Source organism: Polistes canadensis, unplaced genomic scaffold (genome assembly GCF_001313835.1).
Source record: "Polistes canadensis isolate GaletaPanama2010 unplaced genomic scaffold, ASM131383v1 scaffold_48, whole genome shotgun sequence".
NCBI classification, from domain to species: domain Eukaryota; kingdom Metazoa; phylum Arthropoda; class Insecta; order Hymenoptera; family Vespidae; genus Polistes; species Polistes canadensis.
In genome coordinates, this window is record NW_014569595.1 from 289,778 (window position 1) to 309,635 (window position 19,858).

General features: G+C 28.4%; 1 protein-coding gene across 1 annotated transcript in view; it reads left to right on the top strand.

Moving 5' to 3' along the window:
- The first annotated feature begins 2,798 nt into the window (after positions 1 to 2,798).
- LOC106785280 (metabotropic glutamate receptor 4-like) overlaps positions 2,799 to 19,858 on the top strand; it is a 23,887-nt gene continuing 6,827 nt past the window's right edge. Inside the window, exons 1-3 of the mRNA XM_014745593.1 lie at positions 2,799 to 3,481; positions 17,346 to 17,537; positions 19,224 to 19,457. Of these exons, the coding sequence (XP_014601079.1) occupies positions 17,361 to 17,537; positions 19,224 to 19,457 (411 nt within the window). The 5' untranslated portion in view covers positions 2,799 to 3,481; positions 17,346 to 17,360. The remainder of the gene's footprint in view (positions 3,482 to 17,345; positions 17,538 to 19,223; positions 19,458 to 19,858) is intronic.

Here is a 19,858-nt window from a genome sequence, read left to right on the forward strand (position 1 = left end):
CTGACGAACTTTTCAACAGGTTAAGAAAATATCGATCGTTAGGATATATATTCATCACTTTCATACGTCAATCATTTGGGATATCTTTTTTTGTTAGATGCGATAGAGCGTGCCAAGTCACCCTATACTTTTACCTTTTTTTTTTTTTCTCATGCTCGTCAATCTTTTACTTCAAATACTTCTTTCACATTCCTATATTGAATATTAACGATAAGTAGTATAGCATGCACCGATATGGTGTGCACCGATAACTTCAATCTTCTTTTATTTGCTTTATATGAACCGTACATGTTTAAAAGTCGGCCCGTATATGGATCCTTAGTAACAAAACAATAAATTTTGATAAATCTAATATATTATATATTTTATAAAATTAATAAATAAATAATTTTTTATTTTCATAGAGATTTGATAATTATTTGTATAAAATATAATATAAGGATAAATAAAAAATTATAAAAGAAAAGAAAAAGAAAATGTGTGAAGAGGATAGGAAAGGAGGAAAAAAATACGTTCGGTAATATTTCGGAAATAGGTAGGATTATATCCCCCAAGAGATATCAAGGGTCTTTCCTCTTTCTCTTTGAGTATGGTTAGAACATGAATCGTACACACTTCACCCTTATCGGTCAATCTAACTTAGCACTTCTCTCGTCTCTTCTAGTTTTCCAACACCCTTAGGACGGTTACATATCATAGAACAAATCACCTTAATGAGTTTCACATTTTCTTCTTTTATTTTTCTTTTTTTTTTATTTGTACTTTTTTTTCTCTCTCCTTTCGTTTACGTTAGAATAAAATCATTAAATACTAATCTACACAATTGAAATTAAATTTCTTTACGTAATTTCGTAATTAGTGATCTTTCATTGTATCTAAGATCGTATTAATGCTCATTAAATTCATTCATTCACACACATTCAAGAGGGTGTTAGTAGAATTTACTTGATGCTTGTGTGCATAGAAGGATAATTCGATAAGTACCGTCGAATCGTGTTAATAGCTAGGATCTCGATCGTCATTGAATTTGGCTTCGACCGATCGACGTTTTTCCGCCATTTTATTTATCTTTCTATGGAATAATATAATCTTCTACGAATTATTGGAATCGATCGTTTTACGAATATCAATATTAGATCTCATTTGACAATCATTCCTTCATTTTATTCCTCTTTCTTTTCAAGAAGAAAAAGAAGAAGAAAAAACAGAATTGTAATAAAGTTGTACAAATCAGAATTGTAAAAAGTAAGAAAGTAAATTTACAAGATTATATATGTATAGAGAAATGTGTATAATACCGAGCAGTTTTTGTCAATGTAGGAAACAGAAGAACACATATCACAAGTGTGCTGCACACACATCGACATTAAGTTTCAGTTTATAGAGATACGCATAGTATAGTATATAATATATAATATATAATATATATAATATATAATAAATATAATATATAATATATATAATATATAATATATATATATATATATATATTATTCTATATAATAATGTATTCTTCTAGCATTGCGTAAACAGCATGTACCGGAATGATGAGATGATGAGGAACAAAAAATACAGATAAGAATTCGTCTGTTTTCTACATTGCCAAAAATGGCTCGGTTTGGGGACAATGCCTAGGCATTGAGAATATAAATTCCAATAAATATGATCGGAAGAAGGAGGGAACGGGGAGGAAAGGAAAATATAATATATGGGGGTAGAAAATTATAGGTGGATGTTTAAAAATAAACGGTAGAAAAAAATAAATAAATAAATAATAATAATAATAATAATAATATAGTAATATATTATATTAATAATTTATTTAATTAAATTATATATTATAATGTGTGTAATTATTATTATTAATATATTATATTTCTTCATAATTAAATAAAATAATATTATATATGTATTAATATTAACAATAATGATATTAATAATAATAATAAACAACACAATGTATTATTTTCTATAATATCAGATAAGATTATATACCCGTTTGGTATAATGGGGAATTTGAATAACCCTTGGAGAGTATCGACGGAGCACGAAGGGAACACGAGGGAGCACCTCGACTTTGGAGGTGTCGTCGTCGAGGGTTGAAGCTAATGCGAGGGTGGAACTTGGTGATGGGGACGCATGCGCAGGCATATTCCATCTATAAGAGGGTAAGCTCGGTTCGTTTCGACTTCAGTCTAGCCCGCGGTACCGGTTACCGCGAATCTCTTTATCTTTTTTCATCATAATCACGTATTATCGTTATCGTTATCTTTTCTTCCTTTTTTCCATCATAATTCCGTCATCGTTATTCTTGCCGTTCTTATCGTCGTCCTCGTCGTTATCATCATCATTCGTCATCATCTTTATATCTTTAACCGTACATCCCTCTCCCATTAATTTGATCATTTCTCTTTTTTTTCCTTCTCTCTCTCTCTTTCTCAATTTGTTTTGTATTGTTTTTTGTTTTCTGTTATTACGATACAATCGTCATTACAATGATTATTTCTGGGACTTGTAATTAATTTGTTTTTTTTTTTTTTAGTTAGAGATAAATAGATAAATTGATACGTTATTATTATTATTATTATTATTATTATTATTATTATTATTATTATTATTATTCATTCATTCATTCTTCCAATCCTTTTTCCTTCTACTTAAAAAAAAATTCCCTTTTCTTTTTTTTTTCTTTTTAATTCAAATCTTTCTTCGATTCGCACCATGAGAAGGAAACTGCAGCGTTCGTGTTGACGTCATCAGTATCATTCTCATAATCGTATGCAACTTGTTAGTTGGAGTAAACAACGCGAGAGAATTTTCCCCTTCCTGGCTTTTTCTTTTCTTTTCTTTTTTTTTTTTTTATACAATATCCTCTATCCCATCCTTCCTTACACCCTCATCTATTTTTCTCCCCATTCATGTTAATATATATATATTTTATTTTTATTTGAATTCTTCGTAATAAAAAACGTTCGAGGGAAAGAGACAGATTTATGTATACGATTTTACAACTCCAATTCTTTTCTTGATGTTAACGGGGTGAGGGAGGAGGGTGGGGAGTATGTGAAGGGAGAGAAAAACAACAAAAAGACAAGAGAACAGGGCTCGTCCTTAGCGAATAATTTCCACCCTTATTTCTGTAAAACATTTCAACGAGTATCATCGAATTTCTAAACTGATTTTTATTACATTCCCAACCAACACTCCTTTTGGTTATTTTTATATTTATCTAATTTTCCTTTTTTATTTTCGCGTTCGAAGGAACGGAATTGAATGATATTTTTGACACGAGATAATGAGAATGTTTGTTTAAGGGGATTAGAATTAAATTCTGATTAATGTTTTCTTTTTATTTTTCGTTAAATATTTCTTCTTCATTTACGTTTTGATCAACAGATAAATGCATCCACGCCATTGTGAATACGAGAAAGAGTGTTCTAATCAGATGTGTTTAGTTGCATCGTATATTGGAATTTAAACGGTAAGCTGATGATCATTTAGTGTCTATATATATGTGTATGTGTATCTATTATATATATGTATATGTATATACGTGTTCTTACTTATTTATTTACTTACTTACTTACTTACTTATTTACTTTTTTCTCTGTCTTCTTTATATATATGTGTTTGTGTGTGTGTGTCTGTATGTGTTTCATTGTGTGCCCTATTCTTACCGATCGTGTTGTAAAAGTACTCCACGGAAGTGCCACAAAGTGTCGAAGTGAATGTTATAGTATCGGTAAAACGAACGAGTTTAGTACCTCGTTGAAACTTTTAACGGAGTGTTAACGAGTATTAAAAGCTTGTAGAAATCATAAAGTAAACCCGTTTATATTTATATATATATATATATATATATATATATATATATATTATTTTNTACGAAGTATATATATCTTTCATATCCTTCGAGCTCATATATATATATATATGATGGACTTTCTATGTTTTAAAAATATTATTTTTATACAAATTTATATTAATAAGTAATTATTATTAGAATTTTTTGTATTTTTAAAAGAGTATTATTTCTTTTACGTTATGTGTGTGTGTGTGTGTGTATCGTTTATTTTGTAAATCGAATGTTGGTATTAGTGTGTTATTATTTTTTAGTTCACATCTCTTTGAACGCGATTAATTATGTACATAATTATTGATCAACGTATGTTGTGCATGTGCGTGGCTACGTAAATTTGATTCATTTTGAAATATTATATTTATTAATGCTATTATTATTATTATTATTATTTGACATGGTTGATAGACTCACAATCAGATTAATTAAGGAACCTAATAAAAGGTCCAAAGTGATATTCAATCTTTCGGTTTGAATTATTGAACGAAAAGTTATCGACAAGTTGGAAATGGTTTTCGGTTTTCCATTCAAAAAAAAAAAAGAAAAAAGAGAAAGAGAGAGAGAGAGGGAGAGAAAGAGAACGAATAGGTAAAGAAAAATTAAAAGAAAGAATAAAAATGATTGAAAAAAAAAAAACAACGAACGTATTATGAATAGTGCGGTGCATGTGTGTCTGACATGAAAATAAATGAAAAAAAAAAGAAGAAGAAGAAAAAGAATATAAAAAAGAGTAATGACAGTGGAATATTTTAATTAAGATAATTCGTATGCGGGTACACGTATCCTTGTAGTTTTTATTTTTATTTGAAATTCTACAATATAATAATATGACGACTATTTAGTATGCTAATAACGTAGATTACTTATTGTTTGCATAGAAAGAAAGAGAAATAAGGGAAAAGACAAATATATTTAGTTTAGTAGGATATTGCGTTTGACAGATTAAGAAATTCTATGGGGATTATCCCCATAAGTCGATATGGGGAGTTAGTGGATACTTTGATTGTCTCGTATTTCTAGAGAGGTTTAGAAAAAGGTCTGTAAGAAAGATATAAACAAATAAGTGAAATAGAGAAAGAATAAAGGGAGAGAAAGAATAATATACAAATGAAATTGGATTTTTTCTTTAACCAATCAATCTAATTCGTATTTTTTTTTTTTCAGGCAAACATATTTCTACATTATTTTTTTAATCTACTTATTCTGGACACAAAGTTTTAATATTTATAGTAGGTAATTATTATTACAACAATTAAATATAATATTGGAGATCACACACACACACACACAATGAGTTATAATTTAATTACATTTATTAATATTTATTTGATTGAATTAATTATATATTTTTTAATATTTTCATAATACTAAATATATTTATGTTTTTTCTTTTCCCCTTCCTATATATAAAATATATGAGCTCGAATCGATGAAATAATTGAGATAGGGGTAAAAGATGGGGTATGAGGAGTAAGAGGAGGAGGAGAACTATCGAACACATAACGTTCGATGTCGAAAAGTGGCCTGAATTTGAACGGTTCTCCAGGGAACGATGCCATCGAGGTTAATCGACTTACCAGGTCCAAAGCGTATTTACGAAATTGTTTTTGAACGATCAAAGGTGGTGTCTCCATTCTATCTCATACACATATCATATCATATCGTATCATATCATATCATATAGATACGTATATATCATGTATTATTAACATTATTTTAAATCAGATTTTTGTTATCTCCTCCCTTATTTATTTTTTCTCTTTCAATATCTTTCTCTTTTAATTCATTAATTTAATAATTATTTCTTTTTTTTTTTTCCTTACTTAATTATATTTTAACTTCTTACAATTTCGATATAATTATTCGTACAAAATACGATTAAATTAATTTGCTTTTTTTTCTCTTTTCTTTTCTTTTTTTCGTATTTTAATGCGAGAACATTTTTATACAATTTTTATAAAATTTTATTAGATATATAGTTATATTTTTAATTTGTTTAATTAAATATAATCAGATAATCGCATTGATTAATTCATTACGTTGAATTTAAAAATTTGTTGTTTCTTCTTTTTCCATTGTGAGTATAATGAGATTACAAAAAAAATAATTACAAATGTTTTGATTTCTTTTTCTTTTTTAAGGAAAATATTGCATCTTTCGAAAAGTAATTTCGTTTATAGTGTACAGTGATTTCGTTTATTCGCGTTTAACTATACGTCCTACCTCACTTTAACGTACAAAATCATTTTACATTTTAACAACGAACGATACGACGCGATACAGACGTCATTTAAAACCTTCTCATTTATTTTTTAGATTAATCGAGTAATTTTCTTTTTTCTTCTTTAACCATCGCATCGAAAAGCAAAAGGGTGAGCATTATCGTTATAATTTTCCTTTTTTAATTTATAGCAAAGGTTAAACGATGCGGGCCGGCAGAGGGGCGGGGGTGGTGGTGGGGGTGGGGTAGGAGGAAAGAAAAATTATATTACGTTTTACGTAAAGGATTTTTGTTTCAATCGAATGGTAATGATCTCAATATTACTATTACTTCCTTTATTCGTTCGTAAAAAAAAAAAAGAAATAAACTTAATTACATTTCTTACGAGTTTTGAATAAAATATAATATTCGTCGTGTTGAAATTTTTGTCCTAAGATAATATTTTGTTAAGTTTTATAATAAGCGTATATATTTCTATCTATCGTTCGTTTTAAGTGGAAACGTCACTCGGATAAAATATATTATTTTGTTGTCTCTTATATATACTTTTATATATGTATATATTTTTCTTTTTTGCTTGTGTTTCTGGCCGAGAATCAGGATTAATCTCTCTCTCTCTCTCTTTCGCTCTCTCTCTTTCTCTCTTACAGCGGGAAGTTTTGCCCGGACCATTAATTTTCGGAGGACGAACGCGTTCAACCGTAATTTTTCTTTTTATACGTATTCCCTGAAATGTCGCTCCAAAAATGAGAGAGACGGAGATAGAGTGTGTGTGTGTGTGTGTGTGTGAAGAGAAGAGAGAGAGAGAAAAAAATACAACGTTAGGAATGCATGGAAAATACATTTGAGCAACATTCGATGAATACTTGCATTCTAGTTTGAAATTAAATGACGTGAAAATTATACGACGATGATTGTACGAAAGCAAAACAATTTTTAACTTCGCGTTCAACTTTTTATTATCGATTTATATACTAGAAAGATAAAAAAAAACCAAAGAAAAAATAAAGAAAATTATATAAACGATTATTCATTTAATCGACGAATAATTTACTAAATTAATATCATTTAATAATATTTCAATGAAAAATCATTTTCTATCAGAATTTTTTTTGTTCCGAAAATTATTATATAACAAAATCAAAATTCTCTTTTCCTTCTTTTCTCCCCCCCCCCCACCCTGAAAAGTTATGCCTACATATTTTAAAGTATCCTGTAGATGTATGTTTGTATGTATAAATGGAAAATGCAGGTATTCTGATTCTTAGAATAGTCTGATGAATAAGCTATTTAACTCCCTTGCATGAGTCAAGTATCTGTTGCTGGACATTCTTTTCGTAAAGGGACTTACTTTTGTATGGCTAGTAGCCAAACGATTTCAATAGATCTCTCTCTCTCTCTCTCTCTCTCTCTCTCTCTTTCTCTCTCTTTCTGGAAAATAAATGTCGAATAGAAAATCCAGAACTAAAACTATGGTGGTTGTTGAAAAATTCGCTCAAGTAATTCATGAAATTTTAACAATTCTCAACTTAATTTTATTTCGTGCATGCGTATAATAAAATCGTAATACGATAATCGTTAAAACGAAAAAGAAAAAAGGTATTGTTATAAATCGTCCACGAATTTATTCGTAAAGAAATAATAATTGATATGTGTGTGTTTTTTTTCTTTAATGGTACGATCCCGTATATGTGGATGGGTTAGTTAACGAAAGGATTAAAATCATCCAAAATTTGTGCAATTCCTTTTATAACGCGATTGTAAATGTTTGAGGATTTTTTTCTTTTTTTGTTTCATTCGTAAGACGAATTTTTATCCTATGTGATTTTTTATCTGTTAAATATATTTGATCTGTATTTAATGTTTATATTATGATTCAATTTTTTACTATCTCAATTTATTTTTAAATACATAGAGAAAGAGAAACGGATTAAAGTTGAAGTTTCTTCATCACGATCGAACGATTTTACATTTTCCACCAGGTTTAGAAGGAAAACTTCATTTCGGTCTTCAAGTTTTTTAGGCTAACTACAAATTGACGACTTCTATGAGATCCGCCGAGTTAAGGCGAAAATAATAAACTTAAGTTTTTAGGTAAAATCGAATAGTTTTCGGATAATCGATATTCCTCCTCTTCTTCCTCTTCTTCTTCTCTTCTTCTTTTTCTTCTTCTTCTTTTCATTTATTTCCATTTTATTTTTTTCACGATTCCATCGAGTTGCAAAACTTTCTTTATCTTTTTCGTTCTTTTTTCTTCCTTTTTTTTTTTTTTCGAGCTTCGAATTATTCGTCCGAGAAGTTTTCGTTTAACGCTCCATAATTCAAAGATATACTTTTTCTTTATTTTTTTCCCATTTCGATTGGAAATAAAAATTTAGCGTCAAGTTTTTGACAAATTATTAAAAATCGGACTAATTTACCGATTGATTTGAATATGATGAATATGATGAGATACTTGTTACTTGATTTACATTATGATTTTTCTAATGAATTACATTACAATATGTGATTTTATTTCGTTGAGATATTTGTTTCTTGATTTACAATACGACTTTTTTAATGAATGAAATAACAATATGATCTTAATTCGTTGAGATATTTGTTCGTTGATTTTACAGAAGATTTATAACACGAGACAAATGAAGTGAACTTTTTGAGAATTCGTGGAAATAATCTTCTAGATAGAAGAAATGGTACGGGAAGCTTGCTCTTTCGATGGGTAAAATTTCAATAAGCGACATACAGACGAATCCCAGGCTCGTTCCAATTTCGTCGCGTACGAATTCGAATCTCTCGTAGGATTTTACTACCGACGAATAACGCTTTCGAGAATCGATTTGGGATTGGAATCTTCGACGATGTTCCTCTACTCGTATTTTTACCCGTTATACATACGTACCCTACATGCATACGTACATATTATACATGGCGATAACAAACATTTTTCTAACTGGGCCGAAAATTCTTTAACGACATTTCCAAATCAATTACAAATTTTTTTTTTCTTCAGAAAAGTGTTCTTCTTATTACAAATTATGTTTTGCGAATGAAAAAGAAAGAAAGAAAGAAAGAGAAAGGAAGAAAATAACAACGTAAATAAAAAGAAAAATGATTAACAAATTATTTCAGGATTTTTCTTTCGATAAAATCATACGTGAGGGGGGGGGGAAAGAGGGTGGGAAGAAATTAATTTCTTTACTTACGGTCCGATATTATTGTTTTAACTTTTGCTTTTTATTCCTTCAATTAGATTATATAATAAAAAGAAAAAAAAAAAAGATTTGTTAAAGTAATTCGAGCGAGAAAGATTGAGCAACGGTGAAAGAGAGATGTGAATTTAAAGGAAATAAAAAAAGAAAGAAAGAAAGAAAAAGGATAAGAGTGAAATCACATTTGTTCTCACATTGTGGATGTCAATTTGACAGGATTTCTTTCGTTGGACTCTTTTGTCCTTCACAAATGGTTCTTTTCTTCCTTTTCGTGATCGTTCGTCGTTCGGCTTATCCCTAACTTTTCCTTTTTGCTTCAACTACGGTAGAAACATTTCAAACTCTGATCGTTTCGATCGAGTTGACATTAGAAAGAAAGAATGAACGAAAGAATAAAACAAAAACAAAAAAAAAAATAAGAAAAAAGGAAGGGAAAGAGACGAAATTCAAAATCGAATAATAAAAATCGAAATCTCTCTTTTATTCGTTCGATTTATTTTGCGATTTATTTCGCGAACATTGTTTAAATTCTTTTTAATATTATTCGATCCAAATATATATATATATATATATGTTAAAGTTAAAATTAATTCATTTTTATCCGATATAATATGATTTTCTAACAAAAATAAACCAACGAAATAATTACGTATGTATGTGATCAAATTTAAAGATAAAAAATAGAAACAAAATGTTTTCTTTTTCTTGTTATAAGGATTAAAGATAACTTAATAAAATATATGATTTTAATATTATTTGAAACGAAAATTTCGATATTTTAAAAGATAAAAAGGAAAAGTATAATATATTAAAATGTGAGATAAAAAGTAGAAATAAATAATTTCGGTAGGGGATTAGGGAGAAGCCGAGTGTCAACTAGGTTGTGGGAATGATGGTTGTGTCAATTAGAGAGAACAAACTCATTTGAGTGTTACTGCCAAGAAAGTTTTTCTATCCTTTCTCTTCTTCTTTCTTTTTCCCTTTGCACTAACTCTTTGCATGGAATAAAAATACATGTATAGGTATATACATGTAGCAGAGTTTTCTCAACGATTCCGTTGGGAGGATGTTGAAAAGAGAAAGAAAAAAAGGGGGGGGGGAAAAAAAGAAAAAAAAAAAGAAAAAAAAGAAAAAACTTCGCGGAAAAATGTCGGTACGAATGTCGATGAGAAATTTGTTGGAGATTATATGTTCTACTATTTTATCCTACTGTAAGTCGATGGGTCTTTCACCTTTGACCTTTCTCTCTCTCTCTCGTCCTCATCCTCATCCTCATCCTCGTACCGTTCTTCAAGAGAACAGATTATGGAGATCTTCTCTTGAAGTCACTACAGAGGAAGAGAAAGATAAAAAGAGAGAGAGAGAACCATAATAGCAAAACGAATGCGCATATTCGAGTATTCTTTAGCCTCTTACGATCATATTATCCTTCCTTTTCTTTCCCTTTCCCTTCATTTCGTTCTCTTTGCTTTCCTATTCCATGTTTTTTTTTTCCTCTCTCTTCTTTCTCTTCTTTCCATTTTGCGTAATTCAATGTGTTTTTATTTTACATCCACTTTTTTTTAATGTTCTAATTATTTACCGTGTTTTACACTATTTACTTTTTTCTATTCTTGAATCGTAGAAAAAAAATCAAAGGAAAAAAGAAAGTCAAAGACGCGTTTACAAATTTTATGGAATAATTTACGTATATTTTTCGAATACTATTGTTCATAGATTAATTTGTTGTTGTTGAATCGTGTAAAATTACAAGTTTGTAAGGTATTGTTTGTTATTTTTTTTGTTTGAAAATTAGCTTTTAAAAAAGAATAATTATTCGAACGAAGAAAATTAATATATATTTTTATAATTTATCTTGTGCAAATGTTTTCTATTAAAATAAAAATAAATATATATATATATATATATGTATTATATTATATATGAATATTGAAATTAATCGGAAGTAAATTAAAAAGGGGTTTCCAATTAATAATATGATCCAATAGCAATTCGCAGTATGGTATAAAAAAAAGTGAAAAGGGTTCGGGAGTGTCCAGAACGATAAATGGAGTAAAGGAAGAAGGGAAAAAACAAGAAAAAAAAGGATAAAAAAAGAAACGACATATAACGGGGTCTTTACTATATTTACCTCTAACAGGAAAGATTTTTCTTTTCTCTGTGAAAGCTGAGTAGTGTAGAAAGGTGGACGTGAGAAAGCATTATCGTTTCCACACCGAACAACAACCAACTATCACTATGATGTTGCTTTTTTGTTAAAGATGTTTCTCTCTTGATTCAAAGGAATACCACCCATCCCCTCTACCATCCATTCATCCCCTCCTTCTCCTTCTTCATCTTATCCACTCTCAACCTAACCTCCCCCTACCCACTCCCTCCAATTCTTTTAACTGTTACTTTACCGAGTAAGAAACGTCAACGTTTTCGAAGAATCAGGAGTAGTAGTACCTTTTTCTATCCAACATCTTGGACAAATCAAAAGAAAGAAAATGAAAAAGATTTGCTCTCCTTAAAGGCCCTTTCATTTCTACGATCGTCTTTCTATAAATCTTATTTACTCGATCCTACTTCGATATATTTCATCTTTATTATTATTATTATTATTATTTTATTGCACTTGCACTTGTACTTGTACACGCGAATGGGATTTTAATTAGAAATTTGTTATCAGTTGTGTTTGTAATTTTTCTTGAATATTTGTATTTATTTTAATTTCTTTATTTTTTGTCTTTTTTTTTTCTATTTCTTTTTTTTTTAGATATGATTCATTCGGATATAAAACAAATTACAATATAAAATGGTCGTATTTAAACGTGTGATCGATCTTGTTCCGTAGGACGGATTCAGAGTCGACTGGGAATCTCTATTTCCGTTTTCCGTTGGAAACATTTTCCTGTGAAGTAACGATCATGGAATCGTTTATAAGCAATTTCCTTTTCTTTACATTTCTATTTTTCTTTTCTTATCTTTTCTTTTATTTTCTGTTCTTTTATTTGTTTTTCCTCGATTTTTAATCCTACATTAGCAGTAGTAAATTATTTAATCTTTTTCTTTTTTGGTTTTAGAAAAAAAAAACAATTAATTTATTATTTATTAATTATTTATCAATTTTTGTTAACTTATATATATAAATCAATCGTAATCTGAATGATGTCTCGCGCGGTACAGTGAAATAAATTTAGTCTACGAGATTTTGTTTACAACAAATTGTTTATAACAAATTAATTTTTTAATAACAATATCATAGAATAGTAGATAACATTTGGCACTTAAAAATAGTCTTTGTTTGGAGTCTCTACGATTTAAAGTTCCAGAGATATTTCCATTTAAATAAAAGACATTGTTATATAAACAATATCACACAATTTGATAAATAATTTTTTATTCATTTTCATGTTATATTTTATAGATAATTCCTAGTTTAAATTTCGTTTCTAGTACATACAATAAGATAAATAATGTAAGCATTTGTCTATGATAAATTGTTTATAACAAATTAATTATAAACAATATGTTTATAATAATAGATGAAGTTCTGTCATTTAAAATAGTGTTGGTTGCAAATCTCTAAGATTTTCCATTTCGAAGATATCACCTTTGAAAGATTTTCATTCATAGTTTTTTAATGCACTTGTTCGTAGTAATAGTAGTAGTAGTAAAGATGCGTAGTAAATTCTTAGAATTTATGTAGGTCAGTAAGACATTGATTCAAATTGAATGAAATTATGTAGGTCAGTGGGTCAACGTAAACGTCTTACATTTCCAATAAGAATATCTCAGAAACTAAAAATCGTAAGAGCTTGAACAATACATCATTTTAAAGGACAGACTTTCCTCTATTTTCTAAACATATTGTTAATAATTAATTAATAATTTATTGTAAACAAATTGTTAATAAAAAAGTATTTTCATCAGAACTCATATTATTTAGCCAAGAAAAGACATACATGATGTATGACCGATATGAAAAATCTTATATATATTAATCAATTAATTAATCAATAATTTACAATTTATATAAACCAAAATTTTTTTCTAACAAAAATTTAGTTTCTTATCTCTTTTTATTTTAAATTCAAGCGAACTTTTATATAATTACAACGATATTAATTTATAATTTTATTTATATTAAAATAAAAAATAGAATAATTATTAATAATCGTTTCAACGTATCTAAAATTAAAACAGAGCACTCATCGTTCAAATATTATACATATATGCGAAATGATAAATGAGATGGGAATAATTCTACGAAGTAGTTTAATTAATGATTGAAATGAACACGCGCAAAGAGTGAAAATTAATGTGTTCCTATCTAATAATATATTTTCCTTGATTATAGTGTAGTATCATTTTCCTTCGTGTTCACAAGATATGACATAATACAAAATTATATTACGGAGAGTTGGAAAAGAGGAGAAAAAAAAAAGAACAAAGAAAAAACGGAAAACAAAAAAAAAACTATACTTTTACACAATATTGTCTTGTCCTTTCATCGACACTTTTATCACATCACAAATTCGCTTGTTTATCTTTTTCTCTCTCTCTCTTTCTCTCTCTCCATTTTTCTCACACTTTTTATCCTCGTCGGTAAAAGAAAGATAAGTTGATGGTGTCGGCATATCGTTTTACGGATAATGGTCGATGGGAAGGGTCAGCTTCTTGGTTTTAACCCATATCGACTTCGATGCTGTTAAGAAACGTGAAAAACGAGTATTCGGTTTGCTTTTTACGTTTCTTTTAGAAAGAAGCTGGATTTAAAAAAGAAAAACAAAAGAGAGAGAGATAAACTTTAACTCTTGTATTAAAGTTGCAAGAAAATTCGTAGCACGTTTCTACCACACACAGCGTTACATTAGAAGTACAATATAATAGTATTTTCTACTTGGGCTGCAATTTTCTTCTCGACCTCGCTTATTTTTTTTCGTTTTGTATTCCTTCTGTTGTCGTATTTTTTCTCATTTTGTTTGTTAATTTTTCTTTCCCTTCCATTGCTTTCTCTCTCTCTCTCTCTCTCTTTTTCTTATTCTCTCTCGCTTTATTTTTCTCTTCGAGTTCTTCTTACTAACGTTTTATTTATTCAAGTTTTCTTTTTTCTCTCTAGAATTTATTATTCGTAATTTCTTAATACGGGTTACGTTAAAAAGTTCTTCATAAATTGTTCTTACAATTTTTTTTATATACAAAATATAATCCTATTATATATATATATATATATGAGTAGAGAACAGTTTTTTTTTTTATTGGAAAATAAATATTCTTTTCTATTATTAAACAAAAAAGGATCTATGTATTCGATCGATTCTTTACATTAATTAGCTTAATTGGAAGATAAGCAAAGAAAACTAGTATCGATTTAGAACACTATTCTTAGCTTTGTTAATACACACTACGATCCAATTATTTTACTTCTTTTTTTTTTTTTTTTTTTTTTTAAAAGAAAATATAAAAAGAAGGAAGATAGCGTGGGAATAAAAATAGAAAAATAGAAAATGAAAATAAATATGTTGGAATTGCAAGTAGACATTTGTGTCGTAAGAGGAGGGGGGGAGAAGAATGAAAGAGGAGCAAAATAAAAAAAAAATAAAAATTACATAAAATTAATGATGAGAGGTATACGCAAGAACAAATTTTATTTTTGGCGTGTATATATACATATAGGGTGTCTCTCAAGTTTTTTTGATCAAACAGTGTCAGAGTTTTTTCTTCGGTTGATGTTATGCATGGGAAATAAGAAGAAAAATGTTTCGATAAACAGGTTATTTAAAGCTTTGATTATATCGTTCGACTGAAAAATTCTTAGACACCTTGTATATACACATCATCTTTAGTTTCTCTTTTAAATAGGCACCTGTTAGAGACAGATATAAGGCTTACTTCTTAATTGGCCCGAATGATAATTATTCTACTTCTTTCTCTTTCTCTTTCTCTCTTTCTCTTTAACTTTACTTTTATTTTTTTTTTCTCTTTTCCTTTCCCACCATCGAAAATTCTAGTCAGCTCGTTCAAAAGTCACCGAAGAAATCCAATTAACGATTGAACGGAAAGTTGTGCCTCGAACAGATTGAATTTTAGCCAATATAAGCTCACCATCTTGATCTTTATATTTCACTTTAATTATCTTGATCTTTCATATTTTTCCTCACTTTTCTTCAACATTTTCTTTTTACCCTTTCGTTCCTTCCTCTTTCCCCTTCATCGTTCGATAATACTCGACACCTTTTATTTATTTATTTCTTTTCTTTTTTTTATTCTAACCTCAAGTATTTTTTATACATTGATACAAATCCAAGTAAACTTTTAATACATATTAAAAAACAGAAAAGATTTTTAAGACAATATTATTTTACATTATCGAATTTATTTCTTTTTCTCACTTTCAATATTATACAATACTATGATAATAAATTAATTAATGACGACGATGATACAAAAAAAAAAATAAAATATACCAATGAAATGAAATTGCAGTAATTGTTCTCTTTTGAAAAAGAAGAAAAAAGAATACAATACCATTCTTTCACATTTTTCAAATTATTTTTTTGAAAACGTTAAAGGTATTATTATTCCATGGTGGTGGTAACGTTACTGCTGACTCATTTTGAACTATAACGGAGGAAGCTTTTTTAAAACGGACGTTTCGTTTTTCGATTCGCTGAGCACGCAGAAGAGTTGAAATTTTGTGAAAATTCGTTTATTCCTTGTCTATGCAAAATTTTCCCTATGGTCGATTGATCGATCGATCGATAATAGAAATTAAAATAAAAAGAAAAAAATAGAAAAGAAAAGAAAAGGAAGAAAAGAATTAATAAAAAAAAACAAGGAGCGATAAATTGATCGATGCGTTTCCGTACATCGTCGGGAGAGAAACTTTGCACATGAAACGTTACGTTAATCGAAGGGCTTGGCTTAAAGGATTCGATTAAAAGCACTGAAGCGACAAAGAGCAACCTAGTTATTCTCTCCTTTAATATCTCTTCCCGGTGAGTAATTAAAAGCACCTGGTATAGACTAAAAGAAAGACAGAGAATGAGTGAAGAAGGAGAGGAAGTTTCAAAAAGTTTTGTCTCTTACCTTAAAACCTTTCTCTTTTTTTTTTTTTTTATTTATTACAGCGGATAAAGCTCCTCATTGATATTTCCGTTGTTGTCTCCATGTTGTATACATATACGTTCAATCGAGTTTGAAAATAGATGTACGCATATCTGTATCTAATAATCGAAATCGTATGTGTTCACATTTTCTATATAAAAGGATGATATATAAAAAATAGTAGACGAAATGGCTGACTGAATTGATTGTAACATTGGTATAGTTCTTCTTCTTCCTTCGTTGCTTGGTTATATCGAATTCCAATATTTTTATTGAAACGAGTATTTTACCCGAACATCCTCTCTCTTTCTATTCGTAGTATTTAATCATTAGATTTTATTTTCTCTTTGTGATACTCAACTTACATTTATTCGATAAAAATCTATAAATTTTCTTACACGCTATTATGATATTTTTACAAATTTATTATTTTTACAAATCAAATCTTTTTTAATCCCCCCCCCCTCTCCCCATTTCCTCATACAAATTTTAAGCTAATTTTATAAGACATTTTGTTGCATTCAGATAATAAAAGTACAAGTTTAATTTGTAATATTTGATTATAAGCATATAAGAAGAAGTTTTGGTTGATTTAAAAACTTTAAGTTAACCCAGTATATATCTCGATAAAGCAAATTCTTCTTGACTTTGATAAAAGCTTTAAACACAGAGTTTGAACGTTCATCCATCCATGTTGCAAACATTCCAATACACACACACTCACGCACAAGTGTGCGCACACAAACATATATAAACATATATAAACATAAAAACGATAATGTTAGCAAAGTGTTTAGCTAGTTTAGTTGTAGCATGCCAGAAATGTTTCTCGCGTAAACTTTTGTAATCTTTTAAAAGCACTGGACATAAATTTACACAAACAATGAAAAGATAAATATAAATATAAAAAGAAAAAGAAATAGAAAAAGAAAAAAAGAAAGGAAAATGTTAATTACATTTTCAGTTGTGTCAATCGAAGATGGTGAAAATGATGAACCTGATGCAAAGGAATTTATTATCATACCTGATGGTCTTCTATTTCCTTTTCCCGAGGAACGAAGCTTATCAAAGGAAGGATGGGAACAAGGATGGTTCCAAATTGATAAGGATTAATGGCGATATTATTCTCGGCGGGATATTTCCAATGCACGAACAGGTATTATTAATCAAAATATATAATATCTCATTGTCTCACATTCACGAATAATATTTCTAAGGATAGGATGTATAAACTGATTTCAGTTCATATTTTATTTTATTTTCTTTTTTATTTTTATCTTCGAATAGTTCGATTAATTTCCTTCGTATTTTTTTTTCTCTCTTATAACAATCTAAAAAAAAGAAAAAAAGAAAAAGAATTATTAAAATGATTTCAAAATGAAAAATTTCAACCAACACATTTATTATCTTATCGTTAATGAAAATATTAAACGCTTAGAATACCGACAATGTTTGGTCATAACTTTGTAAAAATTAATGAATGATCCTCGAAATAGATATTTAACAAGTTGACTGACTATTATTCCGTGTAATTGTGATACGTGTATATTCGTTCCTGAAATGACTCTTGACGAGTAGTCTGTACGAAGTTCAATCAACGATTTCGATTGAATCGATACGTCGAGAGAGTAGTACAATCGTATTTCCTGTTAACTCATGTGTCTGGTAATTTACAATATGCTGTTATCAATAACCGATAGGAATGTTCCAGATATGCTGAAAGAGAAAGAGAAAGTTAGTTATGCAGTTTGATATAATAATAGAAAAGTGATTTCGTATATAGAGTAATAGATAGTGAAATACAATTGTGGAAATGATTTCCTTAACTTTCCAAATCGTTCATAGTTTTTAACGAATCATTCTATTTATTTGTTCGTGATGTTTTCTTTTTTACAAAAAAATAACCCTTTTTTCCTAACTAAAATGGGATTCTCGTTTCGAGCTTTTTGCAAAAAACCTTTTGTTAGTTCGAGAAGAACTAACTCCTTGACCATTCCTTTCTTCTTTCTCTTTTTCTTTTTTCGAACTTTATCGTTCGAGTTTATTCCCTTTGAAGATGTATGGAACTTGCAACGTTAGTTTTTCCCTTTCTCGAACGAACATTTTTCACTTCGAACAATTCAATGTTTTTTTCTTTTCGGTAAATCACTCTCTCGTTACATTGATTTACTTATTTGTTTTGTAAAATATTTAATTTTTTATCTTTCTCTCTCTGTTATTTTTCGTTTTTTTTTTCTTTTCTTACAGTCTTTTTCATTTTAATGATTTTTAATTTTTAGTTTTGGTTTGATATTTTTTTTTTTAGGAAATATTTCAACTGTGGATATGAGGTGGATATATGGAGATTGAAATAAATAGGATGCAATGAGAGGTAGATTTATTTCAACGTTTTATTATTCTTTCTTTTCTTTTTTTATCTTATACAAATATATATTTCACCTGTAAATATGCGGTAGAAATTTGAATTGAAATAAATAGAATTGAAGGAGATGGGCAGAGAGATTTATATTTCAATGTTTTATTATATTTTATATATTATTATATAAATCATTTTTTTCTATTATATTTTATAATACATTACTCGTACATTTTAAAAGAAATATTCAAATTGTAGATCATCAAATATCGATGCTTTATCAATGACGTATTATTTTAATCCGATTGAAAATAAATTATTTACGTTTACTTATTTTTATTGTTATTAATAGAATTTTTAATAAACACGCGAAATATAAATATAGAAATAAATTTCATATTTTATTCTTATTTATAATTAATGTTTTTTCGTGTGTATATATATATTATTTTTACAGGTATTAAAACATATTTCCATTTGTTTCAGATATGGACGAGAACACGCAGTGCTGGCACAATCGGTGAATCACCTTGTGGTGCAGTTAAAGAAGAAAAAGGTGTTCAACGATTGGAAGCAATGTTATACGCATTGGACGAGATCAATAATGATCTCGAACTTCTACCTAATTCAACATTGGGTGCATTAATATTAGATTCGTGCAGCAGCGAAACATATGCTCTTGATCAGAGTATGGAATTTATGAGATCTTACATGAACCAGGTAAACTTTTATTTATTTTAATTACATCTAATCGTACGACCTTCAAAAAAAATCTCTAAATAATTTTGAAATATCATTTATCATATCACACATTTCTTGATTAGTCAAATAATTAATATCTTTTTTAAAATTACGAGTTTGAAAAAGGTTTCGTAAAAAGAAAAGAAAAGAATTAAATAGATAATTGATTTTAAAAAACATTTTGAAACTTTTGATCCCCCCACTTTCTGTAAATTAATATACAGTACGAGTAATAGTTTTGCAGAGTCACTTTGAAGTGAAACTCTGAAAAGGATAATAGGAAGAGAATAGGATCTAATACGTTTTGTTAGAATTATATAGTGCTGTCTCTTTTTCTCTCTTTCTTTTTTTCTTTGTTTTTTTTTTTTTTTTTTTTTTTA